The sequence below is a fragment of the Chiloscyllium plagiosum genome, unplaced genomic scaffold, assembly GCF_037043375.1.
Source record: "Chiloscyllium plagiosum isolate Xiang-an unplaced genomic scaffold, Cpla_swu_hap1 HiC_scaffold_2, whole genome shotgun sequence".
Classification (NCBI taxonomy): domain Eukaryota; kingdom Metazoa; phylum Chordata; class Chondrichthyes; order Orectolobiformes; family Hemiscylliidae; genus Chiloscyllium; species Chiloscyllium plagiosum.
The window spans coordinates 124,677,151-124,694,541 of NW_028270140.1; the positions used below are offsets into that span (position 1 = coordinate 124,677,151).

The window sequence follows — 17,391 nt, forward strand, 5'->3', positions numbered from 1 at the left end:
AGATAGGAAAACACCCGAGTGGCCAGTGACAAGCAGTGCCCTTCACAAAAGGCAATACTGTGTGATCAAACAGTGAAGGGGAGGGCAGAGGTTAAATCAAAAAAGAGTTGGAGGGGGAAATAATACACTCCACTCCCTGCGGCGCCCACCTTTCCCTGAACAACTCCAGGGTGTTGGTGGAGACCGCGTGCTCCTTCTCCAAGGACACTCGGGCCCTAACGTAACCGCGGAAGAGGGGCAGGCAGTCTGCCCTTACGACCCCCGCCACAGCCCGCTGCCTGGACTTGTTTATGGCCAGTTTGGCCAGGCCCAGGAGCACACTCACGAGGAGGTCCTCAGACCTGGACAAGCCTGTTTATTTTTTTTTATTATTGCTTTTTTTTTAGTTTTTTTTTCTTTTTTCCACCAGGAAGATAGGAAAACACCGGAGTGGCCAGTGATAGGCAGTGCCCTTCACATCAAAGGGCAAAGCTGTGTGATAATTCCGATTTTTTTTTCCCCAGCACCATGGTGTGTGTGTGTGTGTGCAGGTGTGAGACACAGTGAGAGACACAAAGTGCACGAATCTTTATTCAATTTCCACCACCAGGAAGATAGGAAAACACCCGAGTGGCCAGTGACAAGCACTGCCCTTCACAAAAGGCAATGCTGTGTGAACGGTCCTGTTTATGTTTTTTTTGTTTGTTTTTAGTCAACATCCTGGTTATATACTTTTTTTGTGTTTTTTTTTTGTTTTTCCCCCACACTACCGCAGTTAGGCGGTAGTGCTTATTATATTTTTTTTCCCCAGCACCCATGGTGTGTGTATTCAATTTCCACCACCAGGAAGATAGGAAAACACCTGAGTAGCCAGTGACAAGCAGTGCCCTTCACATCAAAGGGCAGTGCCATGTGATCAAAACAGTGAAGGGGAGGGTAGGGACTAAATCAAAATAGAGTTGGAGGGGGAAATAATGCACTCCACTCCCTGCGGCGCCCACCTCTCCCTGAACAACTCCAGGGTGTTGGTGGACACCGTGTGCTCCTTCTCCAAGGACACCCGGACCCTAACGTAACCGCGGAAGAGGGGCAGGCAGTCGGCCCTAATGACCCCCTCCACGGCCCGCTGCCTGGACCTGTTTATGGCCAGTTTGGCCAGGCCCAGGAGCAGACCCACGAGGAGGTCTTCAGACCTGGACAAGCCTGTTTATATCTGTCAACCAGGAGTTATCAGCCCCAATCAGAGAACTCCTATTCTGTGAGGTCCACCTGGCTGACCTTGTTACATTCACTACAGTACTGATAGGTAAATTAATCTCTGAAAGTTGAATGTCACCTTTTCTTTTAAACTTCTTCGTGTGAATGCCTTGTAAACGTGTGTATCAGGATTGGATAAATTACTGCAGAAATGCAATAAATGGATAATGGCTCGTCTATATACAGTGTGAGAAATTGAGCCACACTAATGAACACCTGAACCTAACAGATCGCCCTGTTTTCTTTTTAAAAGGAAGTGTAACTGAAGAATACAAGATGGCAGTGAAAGAAAGCTACTGTACACTGGACAATCTGGAACCAAACCGATGTTATCTTGTCTGGGTGATGGCAGTGAATTTTGCAGGGTGCAGTTTGCCCAGTGAGAAAGTGACCGTTCGGACTGGTAAGTCGATACCAGTAATAAAACTGAATGAGTGATATCAGGCTTTTGGCCCAGATGTGAAATTTTGCCAGAAGTTTCATCAGATTAACATCCAAGGTTTTGGCTCCCTCCTCAAGTTCAGCAAATGCTGCTGAGTATCGTACCAATCCATCCAGTAGGGTAGAAGGATGAGGATTGGCATTGCTACTTTTGGTTTAAGATCAGGGATTCCAGTCTGAATCACAGTTCAGTGACCTATATTGTATGTGTCGGCATCGGGTAAGAAGAGATTGGATTCAGGTTCAGGCATTGAGGTGCTCTCTGCCTACCTAACCACATGATTGGTAGCAGGTCATCTTATAGGAGGGTTCACCTTCAAATAGTGGCCTGGTTGCTGAGGGTGTTTTTTATTTTTAAGACATTAAAACATTGGAGAGCAAATACCTCAAGGTGAAGGTACCTTTTCTCTTCATCCCACCCAAACTGATGGCTCGACAACCTCCTTCATTAGAGGAACTCCAGTTTATACTGAGAGGCCCGTGGCTGTATTTAATTGAACAGTAACTGAACCCTCAGGCTACCAGTTAGTCAGTTCAGGGACAATTACTGCTAAGTGAGTGTTTTCCCCACAGTGGGGCTTTAGAACGCCATTTGACCTCAATATCAGGACTCCAATCAAAATCCTGCTCCTTCCTTCATACATGCATGTCAGTAAGCAGTTTGATAATGAGGAGCATTACAGTTGAACTTAATCTTGGCTTCTGCTTGCCTGGGACATATATGTTTTCCTTCCAAGAATGGTAAGATGCCAGAACCCTGGTTTATTTTCTCCTTTGTCACTTCTTAATTAGACATTTGGGTAAATTTAACTTCTACCACTGGCATTGTGCATTGGCAGCCATTGAAATCACTTGAAAAGAAGTAAAGGACAGTGTGGTTAATATTGAATCCTCCCTCAATCTCCACCACTCCAGATTAAAAAGTAAAATCTATCCCATCAAGGTCAAGTGTTATATCTTTCTGAGTCAATATATGTGTAAACAGACCTGGCACCAATGTCTGTATGACTTGTAGTTACAGTGTGTGTTGGAATTAACATTTAAAATTGGCCAAAATAATCTTCTCAGGCTGCTGGTGGCGAAAGTGGCATTCCAGCCTGTACATGAAGAAGCACGGAGTTCAGATAATCTTTTAAAAACTAATCATAGAATCATAGATCATAGAATCCCAACAGTATGGAAGCAGGTTATTCAACCCAACAAGTCCACACCAACACACCGGAGAGCATTTCACCCAGATCCGACACCCCCTCCCCCACCCTACCCCCATCCTATAACTCTGCATTTCTCATGGCTAATCCACCTAACTTGCACATCTTTGGACTGTGGGAGGAAACCAGAGCACCCAGGGTAATAAATTGTTAACCATATTAGTCAGCAGCAGATAAATTCTGATCCAGTTTCCATTTGTGTTCCCCATAGTTCCAGCAGCACCCATTATTAATACTGAAGAATGCACTGTGTGCTGGGACACTGCGACTATCCGTTGGACCTCCACTGATCTTGAAGCTGTGGAATACTTTATTCTGGAGTTCCACAGACAAAGTGATTTTAAAAAGTCAACATTCAGGTCAGTCTGCTTCCTATTTCGAAAACCCAACATCGTATTGAATAGCCACTTTATAAAAAACAGATCTTATGATGAATGGCGATACGTTTTTTGTAGTACAGAAGGAGGCCTTTCAGCCTGCTGTGACTGTGCTGGCCCTCTGCAGGGGCAACTCACCGAGTGCCATTGCACAATTCTTCCCTATTGTCCTGAATAAAATCTTCCTCTTCAGATAATGATCCAGTTCTTTTTTGAAAGTCACAATTGATCCTGCCTCTATCACACTCTAAGGTAATGCCTTCCGGAGTTTGAAAATGTGTTGCTGGAAAAGCGCAGCAGGTCAGGCAGCATCCAGGGAACAGGAGAATCGACGTTTCGGGCATAAGCCCTTCTTCAGGATTATGCCCAAAACGTCGATTCTCCTGTTCCCTGGATGCTGCCTGACCTGCTGCGCTTTTCCAGCAACACCTTTTCAGCTCTGATCTCCAGCATCTGCAGACCTCACTTTCTCCTTCCGGAGTTTAGCTGCTTGCTTATGTCCCTGTTGCTTCTTTTACCAGTTACCTAAATCTGGAGTCCTCTCTGCTCAATCATTTCATCACTGAAAGAATATGTAATTTATCCCTATTTCATCTCTGTGGGCCTCTGATGATCTCCTAGCAGGAAATATTTATCAGCTGCAAAGGACCTGGAGGTATAAGCCCCATAGCTTCCATGATCTTATGGTCAAAACAGGTTTCCATTCTGTCGCATAGTTGTCTTTGATGATAGGAGTACCATTAGAGCAATTGTATAACATAAAGATAAGGGAGTTATCTTGTGGAGTAGTGGTAATGTCCTTACCGCTTGGCCAGGAGGCCATGTTTCAAGTCTGACCTGCTCTAGTGATGTGCTATAACATCTGAACAGGTTGATTTAGAAAACATCAAAACCATAAAGATCATACCAGGAGCAGGTGCTGACAGCTTCCTTGAGTTTTGTTCTTCTCTTCATTTGTAGGACTTGGGCATTGCTGGCAGACCAGCATCTGTTGCCCCTTCTTAGTTGCCCTTGCTGGGCCATTTCAGAGGGCAGTTGAGAGTCAGTCACATTGCTGTAGGTCTGAATTCACATGCAGGTCAGACCAGGTAAGGATGGCAGATTTCCTTCTCTGAAGGATATTAGTGAGCCAGATGGGTTTTCCAGACAATCAGCAATGGTTTTGTGGTTATCAGTTAACTCTTGATTCCAGACATTTTTAAAATTGAATCCAAATTCCACCATCTGCCATAGCGGGATTCAAACCCAGGTCCCCAAAACATTGGCTGAGTTTCTGGATTAATAGCCTGGTGGTAATATTGTTGGTCTATCACTTCACCGATTTTTCTGGATGCCTCTGACATGGACTAAGCTGGTCATAAAACTAAATGGCACCTGCTAGAAGCATCCTTCATCTGACTGTGAAAGCTTAACTCCTTAGCTCACCCATGCAGGCCACTCTCACAATCACGGACTTGATCAATTCGATTGTGGTCGCTGAATATGCACCTTATCCAGGGTCAAAGAGAGAATTCATAACACTCATATCTCACTTTTTCTGCACCCTTATTGGCCCCTCTGTGACCCCGAATATTTAACCATCTACCTCTTAGCCTTAGCTGCCATAAGCTGCCAGACCCAGAGAAAGAATGCACCCTGCCCTCATTGATGTCCACTTTTGTGTTCAAATCTGTTTGAAACCAGTACTGTTTAGGCCGGTGGTGTGCCACATCCCAGATGGAAAGATTTCTCAATGTGAAGACAGGACTTCATTTCAACAATGACTGTGTGCAATGGTCCATGTCACCAATACTGTCATGGATGGACATGGGTTGATTGGTGGGGAGAAGGTGAAGTACATTATTTCCTCTTGTAGGTTCTCTCACCAGCTGCTGCAGATCCAGTCCTGAAGTAATGTCTTCAGCCAGCTCGGCCAGTAGAATTGCTGCTGACCACCTGCGATGAAGGGCACTGAAGTCCTCTATCTCATGTTCATGTTCTTGCCATCCTTAATGCTTCATCCAGGTCGTGTTCAACATGGAAGAGCACTGATTCTTCAGAAAATAATGACGTAAGGATCAGCGCTAGGCCACAATTATTTGTTGCTGGAAAAGCGCAGCAGGTCAGGCAGCATCAAAGGAGCAGGAGAATCGACGTTTCGGGCATAAGCCCTTCTTCAGGTATGAGGAGGGTGTGCCAAGCAGGCTAAGATAAAAGGTAGGGAAGAGGGACTTGGGGGAGGGGCGTTGGGAATACGATAGGTGGAAGGAGGTTAAGGTGAGGGTGATAGGTCGGAGAGGGGGTGGGGACAGAGAGGTCGGGAAGAAGATTGCAGGTCAATAAGGCGGTGCTGAGTCTGAGGGTTGGGACTGAGAAAAGGTGGGGGAAGGGGAAATGAGGAAGCTGGAGAAATCTGCATTCATCCCTTGTGGTTGGAGGGTTCCTAGGTGGAAGATGAGGCGCTCTTCCTCCAGGTGTCGTGTTGCCATGGTCTGGCAATGAATGAGGCCAAGGACCTGCATGTCCTTGGCGGAGTGGGAGGGGGAGTTAAAGTGTTCAGCCACAGGGCGGTTGGGTTGGTTGGTGCGGGTGTCCCAGAGGTATTCTCTGAAACGTTCCGCTAGTAGGCGGCCTGTCTCCCCAATGTATAGGAGGCCACATCGGGTGCAGCGGATGCAGTAAATGATGTGTGTGGAGGTGCAGGTGAATTTGTGATGGATATGGAAGGATCCCTTGAGGCCTTGGAGGGAGGTAAGGGGGAGGTGTGAGCGCAAGTTTTGTATTTCTTGCTGTTGCAGGGGTAGGTGCCGGGAGTGGAGGTTGGGTTGGTGGGGTGTGTGGACCTGGTGAGGGAGTCGCGGAGGGAGTTGTCTTTCCGGAACGCTGATAGGGGAGGGGAGGGAAGTATATCCTTGGTGGTGGGGTCTGTTTGGAGGTGGCGGAAATGACGAAGGATGATACGATGTATCTGGAGGTTGGTGGGGTGGTAGGTGAGGACGAGTGGGGTTCTGTCCTGTTGGCAATCAGAAGGGCGGGGTTCAAGGGCAGAGGAGTGGGAAGTGGAGGAGATGCGGTGGAGAGCATCGTCAGCCACGTCTGAGGGGAAATTGCAGTCTTTGAAGAAGGAGGCCATCTGGGTTGTTCGGTATTGGAACTGGTCCTCTTGGAAGCAGATGCAGCAAAGGCGAAGGAATTGGAAATATGGGATAGCGTTTTTACAGGGGGCAGGGTGGAAGGAGGTGTAATCTAGGTAGCTGTGGGAGTCAGTCGGTTTATAGTAAACGTCTGTGTTGAGTCGGTCGTCCGAGATAGAAATGGAGAGGTCTAGGAAGGGGACGGAGGAGTCTGAGATGGTCCAGGTAAATTTGAGGTCGGGGTGGAAGGTGTTAGTAAAGTGGATGAACTGTTCAACCTCCTCGTGGGAGCACGAGGTAGCGCCGATACAGTCATCGCTGAAGCGAAGGAAAAGGTGGGGGGTGGGTGCCAGTGTAGCTGTGGATGGTGGACTGTTCCACATATCCAACGAAGAGGCAGGCATAGCTGGGGCCCATGTGGGAGCCCATGGCTACTCCTTTGGTTTGAGGAAGTGGGAGGATTGGAAAGAGAAATTGTTCAGAGTGAGGACCAGTTCAGCCAGTCGAAGGAGGGTGTCAGTGGAAGGGTACTGGTTGGTTCGGCAGGAAAGGAAGAAGCGGAGGGCTTTGAGGCCTTCGTGATGGGGGATGGAGGTGTATAGGGACTGGATGTCCATGGTGAAGATAAGGCGTTGGGGGCCGGGGAAGCGAAAATCATGGAGAAGGTGGAGGGCGTGGGTGGTGTCCCGAATGAAGGTGGGGAGTTCTTGGACTAAGGGGGACAGGACCATGTCAAGGTATGCAGAAATGAGTTTGGTGGGGCAGGAGCAGACTGAGACAATGGGTCGGCCGGGGCAGTCAGGTTTGTGGATTTTGGGCAGGAGGTAGAAACGGGCGGTGCGGGGTTGTGGGACTATGAGGTTGGAAGCGGTGGATGGGCGATCCCCTGAGGTGATGAGGTTATGGATGGTCTGGGAGATGATGGTTTGGTGGTGGGAGGTGGGGTCATGATCAAGGGGGCAGTAGGAGGAGGTGTCTGCAAGCTGGCATTTAGCCTCAGCAATATAAAGATCGGTGCACCAAACTACCACCGCGCCTCCCTTGTCTGATGGTTTGATGGTGAGGTTGGGGTTGGAGCGGAGGGAGTGGACGGCTGCATGTTGCGAGGGTGAGAGGTTGGAGTGGGTGAGAGGGGTGGACAGGTTGAGGCGGTCAATGTCGCGGCGGCCTTTGGCTATGAAGACATCGAGGGTGGGTAAGAGGCCAGCATGGGGTGTCCAGGTGGATGAGTGTGTTGGAGGCGGGAGAAGGGATAGTCAGAGGGTGGGCAGGAGTCCTGGTTGAAGAAGTAGGCGCGGAGGCGAAGGCGGCGGAAGAAATGCTCGATGTCTCGCCACGTGTTGAATTCATTAATCCAGGAGCGTAGGGGAATGAAGGTGAGGCCTCTGCTGAGGACTAATCTTTCATCCCAATGTGCAGCCCTCCACTCCCTCCACTCCAACCCCAACCTCACCATCAAACCGGCAGACAAGGGAGGTGCGGTGGTAGTTTGGTGCACCGATCTTTACATTGCTGAGGCTAAATGCCAGCTCGCGGACACCTCCTCCTACTGCCCCCTTGACCATGACCCCACCTCCTACCACCAAACCATCATCTCCCAGACCATCCGTAACCTCATCACCTCAGGGGATCTCCCATCCACCGCCTCCAACCTCATAGTCCCACAACCCCGCATCGCCCGTTTCTACCTCCTGCCCAAAATCCACAAACCTGACTGCCCCGGCCGTCTCAGCCAGCTCCTGCCCCACCGAACTCATTTCTGCATACCTTGTCACGGTCCTGTCCCCCTTAGTCCAAGAACTCCCCACCTACTTTCGGGACACCACTCACGCCCTCCACCTCCTCCATGATTTTCGCTTCCCCGGCCCCCAATGCCTTATCTTCATCATGGACATCCAGTCCCTATACACCTCCATGCCCCCATCACGAAGGCCTCAAAGCCCTCCGCTTCTTCCTTTCCCGCCGTACCAACCAGTACCCTTCCACTGACACCCTCCTTCGATTGACTGAACCGGTCCTCACTCTGAACAACTTCTCTTTCCAATCCTCTCACTTCCTCCAAACCAAAGGAGTAGCCATGGGCACCCGCATAGGCCCCAGCTATGCCTGCCTCTTCGTTGGATATGTGGAACAGTCCATTTTCCACAGCTGCACTGGCACCACCCCCACCTTTTCCTCCGCTTCATCGATGACTGTATCAGCGTTACCCTGTGCTCCCATGAGGTGTTAGTAAAGTGGATGAACTGTTCAACCTACCTTGTGCGCCCACGAGGAGGTTGAACAGTTCATCCACTTTAATAACACCTTCCACCTCGACCTCAAATTTACCTGGACCGTCTCAGATTCCTCCCTCCCCTTCCTAGACCTCACCATTTCTATCTCGGACGACCAACTCAACACAAACGTTTTACTATAAACCGACTGACTCCCACAGCTACCTAGACTACACATCCTCCCACCCTGCCCCCTGTAAAAACGCCATCCCATATTCCCAATTCCTTCGCCTTTGCCATATCTGCTCCCAGGAGGACCAATTCCAATACCAAGCAACCCAGATGGCCTCCTTCTTCAAAGACCACAATTTCCCCTCAGACGTGGTTGACGATGCTGTCCACCACATCTCCTCCACTTCCCGTTCCTCTGCCCTTGAACCCCGCCCCTCCAATTGCCACCAGGACAGAATCCCACTGGTCCTCACCTACCACCCCACCAATCTCCAGATACATCGTATCATCCTTCGTCATTTCCGCCACCTCCAAACAGACCACATCACCAAGGATATATTTCCCTCCACACCCCATCAGTGTTCCAGAAAGACCACTCCCTCTGCGACTCCCTCACCAGGTCCACACCCCCCACCAACCCAACCTCCACTCCTGGCACCTACCCCTGCAACTGCAAGAAATGCAAAACTTGTGCCCACACCTCCCCCCTCACTTCCCTCCAAGGCCACAAGGGATCCTTCCATATCTGTCACAAATTCACCTGCACCACACACGCATCATTTACTGCATCTGCTGCTGCACCCGATGTGGCCTCCTATACATTGGGGAGACAGGCCGCCTACTTGCGGAACATTTCAGAGAACACCTCTGGGACACCTGCACCAACCAACCCAACCGCCCCGTGGCTGAACACTTTAACTCCCCCTCCCACTCCGCCAAGGACGTGCAGGTCCTTGGCCTCCTCCATCGTCAGACCATGGCAACACGACACCTGGAGGAAGAGCGCCTCATCTTCCGCCTAGGAACCCACCAACCACAAGGGATGAATGCAGATTTCTCCAGCTTTCTCATTTCCCCTCCCCCCATCTTTTCTCAGTCCCAACCCTCAGACTCAGCACTGCCTTCTTGACCTGCAATCTTCTTCCCTACCTCTCCACCCCCACCCCCTCTCCGGCCTATCACCCTCACCTTAACCTCCTTCCACCTATCGTATTCCCAACGCCCCTCCCCCAAGTTCCTCCTCCCTACCTTTTATCTTAGCCTGCTTGGCACACCTTCCTCATTCCTGAAGAAGGGCTTATGCCCAAAACATCGATTCTCCTGTTCCTTTGATGCTGCCTGACCTGCTGCGCTTTTCCAGGAACACATTTTTAAGCTCTGATCTCCAGCATCTGCCGTCCTCACTTTCTCACAATTATTTATGAAATATATTAATGATTTGGATGAGGAAAGTGAACGTATTATAGCCAAGTTTCTGGATGACTCAAAAATAGATGGGAAGACAAGTGGTGAGGATGACACAAAGACACTGCAGAGGGATATAGACAGGTTAAGTGATTGGGGAAAATCTCAGTCGATGAAATATAATGGGAAATGTGAGGTCATGAACTTTGGTGGGAAGAATGGAAGAGGTGAATGTTATTTAAATTGGGAAAGACTGCAGAAAACTTCAGCACAGAGGGATTTGGAAGTCCTCACAGAAATGACAAAATGCTATCATCCAAGTTCAAAAAAGGTAATGGGCAAGGCACATGGAATATTGACTATTATTTCAAAGGGAAATAATTGTAAAAAGAAGGTTTTACTCAAACTATATGAGGCAATAGTCAGATCACAGTTGGATTACTGTGAACAGTTTTGGTTCCATTATGTAGGAAAGATACATTGGCATTGAAAGCAATCCAGAGAAAGATGCACTCGGTTGATCCTGGATATGGAGGGATTTTCTTCAGAGGAGAAGTTGTGTAGATTGAGCACGTATTTATTTGAATTTAGAAGAATAAGCGGACACCTTATTGAAATGTAAGATTCTTTGGGAGGAATAGATGTGGAAAGGTGCTTTCTCCTTGTGGCTTTCCTTGTGGGAAGGTTTAGGATCAGGATTAGGATATAATCTGAGAGTAAAGGGTCAACAATTCATGACAGAGATGAGGAGGAAATTCCCCTCTCAGGAGGTAGTGAATCTGTGGAATTCCTTACTGCAGAGAGTTGTGGGATGAGGTCATTAAGTATAGTCAAGCCTCAGATACGCTGACTTTTAATCAGGAAGGAAATTAAGGGTTATGGGTAAAAGGCAGGAAAGTGGAGCTGAGATTTTTCAGATGGTGTCATTGAATGGCAGAGCAGACTCAGCTTAGCAGCCTGCTTCTGTTCCTACATTATAGTCTTATGAAGAGCAGTGTTGAGAGTGTGTTGCTGGAAAAGTAGAGCAGGTCAGGCAGCATCCGAGGAGCAGGAAAATCGACATTTCGGGCAAAAGCCCTTCAATCATTCCTTTTCCAGCAACACGCTCTCAGCTCTGATCTCCAGCATCTGCAGACCTCACTGTCTCCTTATGGAGAGCAGTACCCAGTGATCAGCAGGTTTCCTTGCCCATCATTGACCTGTTTCCATGAGACATCAATGCTGGAGACACTCAGAGTAACTCCTTCCCAAATGTATACCACTGTGCTGTCATATCTGGTGGATCTGCCCTGATGATGAGATACGGTAAAGCCATAGATGGGATATTGTAAGTATAACTATATCATATTATTTGTTGACTGTTCTATGGGACTGCTGTTGTTGGTAAGGAGAACTTCACAAGGTCAAAAGTATTATGTTGTCTAGCACGATGCTGTTTCCTTCAGTCCAGTTTCATTCCTTTCTTTAGATTTTGTGGTAGTTCGATATAACTGAGTGGCTTGCTAGGCCATTTCACTGAATAAATAAGAGTCAACCACATTGCAGTGGGTCTGGAATTACATTTTAGGCTAAGGTTGACAAATTTCCTTCCCTAAAGATGGGATTTTAATGACAATTGACAATGGGGGTTGGCAGGAGGGTGGTTTTTAATTCCAGATCTGTATTGGATTCAAATGTTATCATCTGTTGTGGGATTCAAACCTAAAGCCCCAGAACACTGGCCGAGAGCTCTGGATTATTAGCCCAGTGACATTACTAGTACATTACACTTCCCTGAAGAATCTTGAGAAAATTCTACTGATCAATGGTCAATTTGACATTGAATCCTGTGATCTGAATGATATTACACAGTTAGACGAATATAGAAGGAGCTAACTGAATGGGGTTAAATGATTCAGTTCTTCAAAATTATTAGGCTTGTGAGCCTAATAAATGCTGCTGTCCTATCCGATAACACCTCAAACAGAAACTGGCCATTTGCCATCTGCCAGTCTTTTGGAATTCTAAGTATCTTGAAGGTGTTGAAACTTGTGTTAGAACATAAGAACTAGGAGCAGGAGTAGGCCATCCAGCCCTTCAAGCCTCCTCCGCCACTCAATAAGATCATGGCTAATCTTTTTGTGTTGTGTGCAAGTTCTGAAGAGTTTGCAGACCCGACTAAAAAAGTTAATAGGACACATTTTAAACATGGTTGCGTGACAACATTGTTTAGAGTTGGACTTGCACCCATAATTTTCTGTCCTAAAAGGGAGGCCACCACCAACTAAACCAAGCTGACACTTCATGTTGGCACCAGTGATGACTGACTCAAATGATACTGTTACTATGAAAAGAAGGGGAGGGTTCAGTAATTGTAATTAAATGTTTACGGTTCACACTTGTACTTGATGGGATGAATCATATTATTTTGGCATATTGAGGATAAAATGTGGTTTTATCTTACGGACATCGCCACAGAGATCTACCTTATGTTCAATTCAATGACTTCCATTTTCTTTTCTTTTTCAGATCAATGGCAGGACTCAGAGTTTGTGAGCACACAGTCACACTGCAGCCAATGGAAAACTTCCTTTTCTTTGTGAAAGCTGTAAACAATCTTGGAACAAGTGATACAAGCAAGCCAGCAGTAATTTCCACTAAAAGTAGGAGATTCATCTTGCTATACAATTAAAGCTTGATATCTGTTACTATGTTACCGACTTAGTATTTTTTGCTGTTTTGGAAATCAATAAAACAAATTAACTAGAGCCTTAAAAGGGCTGTGTAAACAAAAATACAATCCTCAAAGGATTAATCCTCAGATTAAGTTTAAATGTCCTTTTGGGGAAAGAAGATGCACTCCAGCCCCTGAGGTAGCCACCAATCATAGGCATGCCAGGGGTCATGGCGTACAGTGCTCCCGCTCTATGAATATCTTGGAGAGGACGTAACCATGAAAGAAAAGCAGTGTAATAAACATCTTCATAGCCCACTGTCTGGTCCTTTTAATGGCCACCATGTCCTATTGCAGGAGAAGGCCCATAAGGACATCCAAGGTCAGAGCTCAGGAGCGTGAAGCTTAAGAACAGCCAACGGTTGATGAGCAGCCCCTCCAAATAATAAAATAGGGCTGTAACCTTGCACAGCCAGTTAGATATGGAACAGGAACTCCTCAAGGCCACAAGAAATACAGGACGGCTAAGAGCTTGTAAACCATCTTAACCTTCTTTTATTACATGGGGCTGCCACATGCAAAACAGTCCATACCAACTTCCCAAATGTATTGTGCCCATACACATTATAATTTAAATAATCATTTGTAATTTCAGACTAATGTATAAAGGTTGCTGACTATTTCTGTAACCTTCATGACCATGTAGCTTGAAATAGTACAGGTGGCTGAACTGAACGTCCAGAAGCATTTTCATGTTACAAATTAAAATAAAAATTATGAAACAATTGATGTAGATTAAAAAGTTACAAATTCAAATGAATGACATGTTTGAGTTACTGAATATGTAATACATTTTACCCAATTAAATAAATGTAAAATATTGGAAGAGACAGAAGATGCAACCAAAAACTAAAACAGTCAAACAAAAGTTAGGTATAGGTGACCCATACATGGTGGAATGGTAGCTCAGTGGTTAGCACTGCTACCTCAAAGCACCAGATACCTAGGTTTTTGCACATTCTGCACACATTTCCTCTGGGTGCTCCATTTCCTCCCACAGTCCAATGATTGGCCATGCTAAATTGTCCGATTATGTGCAGGCTCGGTGGATTAGCTCTGGGAAATGCAGGGTTAGGGTAGAGGGGTGGGTCTCGGTGGGTGCTCTTTGGAGGGTCGGTGTCGACTGTGAGTGGCCTTTTTCCATGCTGTAGAAATTCTATGATAACTTAGTGACTGTTCTCAGTGAGAAGAATTAAGATAAGACCAGAAGAAGAGAGAGGTTGATCAGGAAGAAGAAGACTTAGAACGATGAAGAGGGCATCTTAGCTAATGGTGTGGGGTCAGCGACAGTGGCACTGCAGACATGCTACTAGGTGAGTAATCCAGAGGTCTGCAGTATGCCCACAGATGTGGGTACAAATCCCACAATGGCAGAGACATTTGAATTTAATAACTTAATGATTATCATGAATACCCAGATTGTTGCAAAATCCCATCTACTTCATTAATGCCTTTCAAAGGAAGACATTTGCCTTCCTTACCTGTCTGGAGCCACATGTGGGTTGAATCTGAACTGCCCTGTGAAGTGTTTTAGCAAGCCACTTGGTTATAGGCAGTTTGCAACTATGTATCGATGGGCAAAAATTACTAGCTTTTCTAGACGTATCCATGTTCATGAGTGAATAATATTCTTCAATAGTATACTTTTTGGGCAGCGTGGTGGCTCAGTGGTTAGCATTGCTGCCTCACAGTGTCAGGGACCCGCGTTCAATTCCAGTCTCAGGCGACTGTCTGTGTCAAGTTTGCACATTCTCCCTGTGTCTGTGTGGGTTTCCGCTGGGTGCTCCGGTTTTCTTGCACAGTTCAAACATGTGCATGTTTGGTGGATTGGCAGTGTTAAATTGCCCATAGTGTCCAGGAATGTGTATGTATAGTGGATTAGCCATTGGCAATGTAGGGTTAAGGGGCTAGGGTGGAGGGTGTGTTGAGTCTGGGTGGGATGTTGTTCAGAGAGTTGGTGTGGACTTGTTGTGCCAAATGGCCTGTTTTTCTATATTGTAGGGATTCTATGAAAAAAATTGGAACAAAGTGCCAGGAAATAAGTTCAACATCATATCAAATTTGTAACTTGTTTACATAAATGGCCCAAATGATGAAGCTGAATCACTGATCTCTGAATGTCCAAAAGGAATGCATTAGAGGGCTTGGTCAAAATTCATGAATAGGAATGAGGTCACAAATGAAAATAAGGCCAGGGGAAGAGGAGCACTTTGTTGTTATTCTCAGGAAGGACAAAGAGAAGTTCTTAAAGAAATGAGTCACTGGATGAAATGAAACTGAGGAGCAACATAGTAATGATGTAGAGTGAGCTAACATTGATGCTGAAATATGTAAGATAGAGGCCAGATTGCAGTATTGAGTGGGACTTGAATGAATATGGAGATATCATCAACTTTAAGGAGAGTCAAATTTCAGCTGGGATCCATGGGGAATGAGTCAGATATAGAAATATATAATTTGAATATTAATTGATCCTATGAATAGAGGGGAATCATTACATGCAAATTTAAAGGAAACTAATAAAGTTACAACCAAAGAATAATCTTAACTAAGTTCTATGTTAACAACAGAAACAGAAGCTGTCATCACTCTAAAAGTAGAGTGTTAACAACTCCAAATGGTAAAAATCTAAAATACAACCAAACAATACAAGAAATCCATCACAGATTATTCAGTAGGAAAGATGGATAAAGATTTTTAATCACAAGACAACATTTGAATTACACAGAAGTTGGCCTTGGGAAAATGTTGGAATCTAGTAGGTCTCATTGCACTTCAAAAATCATGATATGATCAGACAATGTCAAGGCATACTTGAACTTATTGGAAATTTTGAGCATTTAACTAGTAGGGTAGTTAAAGGAGATCTAGTAGAGGTAATATACTTAGGGGAATCAGTTTAGCTCAGATGGCTGGATTGTCAGTTTGTAGAGCAGTGTGAATGCCAACAGCGTGGGTTCAATTCCCATCACCAGTTTGAGGTTACCATGAAGGACTCTCCTTCTCAACCTCTTCCCTTGCCTGAGGTCTGGAGACCCTCAGGTTAAATCACCACCAGTACTTCTCCCTAATGAGAGAGCAGCCCCTATAGTGTGGTAAGACAATGGCTACACAACAACATTAAGCTTAGACTTCATCAAGACATTTGATAAGGCACTACATAAAAGGTTAGTATGCAAGATCAGAGCTCAGGGGATAGGGGAAACATATTAGCACATGTGGTGGATTAGCTTACACTCAGAAAGCAGAATGGAAATAAATGTGGCATTTGCAAGATAGCAGCTTTAACTCCTGGAGCTTCACGAAGATTAATGTTTGTGCTTCGTCTATTTACAATTTAACTTCATGAATTAGACCCAAGATTTGACAGGTTAGATACTGAAGGATTTTATTACCTGGCTGGAAAATCTGGAATATGGGACACAGTCTCAGGACTGTGATAAGGAATCTCTTCACTCAGAAGGTTGCGAATAGTTGGAATTTTTTGCCACAGAGGGTTATGGATGTTCCATCATTGAATATATTCAAGTAGTAGGGTAGTTAAAGGAGATCTAGTAGATGTAGTATATTTAGGGGAATCGGTTTAGTTCAGTTGGCTGGATTGTTGGTTTGCAGAGCTGAGGTAGGCAGATTGTTGATGTCTCAGGGAATCCAAGGATACAGTGACCAGTTGGCAAAATGGATTTGGGCAGAAGATCAGTGGTGAATATATTCTTTGGCAGAGTGGGCCTGTATGATCTATTTCTGCTCCAATTTCTTATGAACTTGTATTTTTTCTTTGGAGACAAGGCAGCTGTTGATTGGGCACATAATTGAACGTTATACACCAAGCATAACTGAAATTATTAAAAGCTTTATTGGAGATGCCTCTGGTGCTGGGCATAAGAGGATGGAGGATGAATGTCTGTGACTCGAGACCAAATTTGAAAGTGATATTTGAGATGGATGGATATTCTGGAGTTCTTTTTGATTATCTTTGTGAAATAAGTATATGCTGAAAGTTAAAATAGCATTGTTAGTAAAGACCTTTTAAAAATCATAATTTGTCACTGAATAGATACTCGCTTTCGCCTGAACAAAGAAACGTTACCACCACATTTGCAGTTGTCTGAAGACGGAACTGTAATTCACTTTGATGAGCTAGCTATCGAAAATGAAAGCCTCCTGACTGAGTGAGTAGCCATAATATTGAAGCATGCAAAATACAATTACATTATATTATAACTGTGGGATGGCTAGAACCCCTGTTTCTGATAATGAAGCCTGAAAGGGGATGGGGTGGGCCAGTACATTTACATCTCGGTGTAAGATGTCAGGATGGATTCAGATTCATGTTAATGATCCCTGCACAAGTCAAGTTCCTTCTTCAGCCAAGGAGAAATGCAAAGAGATCTCTAATCCTGGCATTATGGACATTCCCAGTTTCCTACGTCTCACCTTTGGCAGTCTTAAGCTGTCTAGGCACTAACCACTGCAATTCCATCCTTAAACAGAACCATAGAAAAGTTACACCATAGAAAGAGGCCATTCAGCCTGCTGAATAAACTAGCTGCTCATTCTAACTGCACTAACTAGCACCTGACCTATACCCCTATAGATTACCATACTTCAAATGCAGCTCCACCTCAACCATTAAACAGGGCATGAATTCCAGGCACCCACCACCCTCTG

General features: G+C 45.7%; 1 protein-coding gene across 2 annotated transcripts in view; it reads left to right on the forward strand.

Annotated features, from left to right (window-relative positions):
* Positions 1 to 17,391, forward strand: part of LOC122558341 (uncharacterized) — a 116,116-nt gene that overhangs the window by 76,432 nt on the left and 22,293 nt on the right. For both annotated transcript variants that reach the window (XM_043706803.2, XM_088000489.1), the window contains exons 8-11: positions 1,490 to 1,639; positions 3,100 to 3,247; positions 12,516 to 12,649; positions 16,778 to 16,892. In XM_043706803.2, coding sequence (XP_043562738.2) covers positions 1,490 to 1,639; positions 3,100 to 3,247; positions 12,516 to 12,649; positions 16,778 to 16,892 — 547 coding nt within the window. The remainder of the gene's footprint in view (positions 1 to 1,489; positions 1,640 to 3,099; positions 3,248 to 12,515; positions 12,650 to 16,777; positions 16,893 to 17,391) is intronic.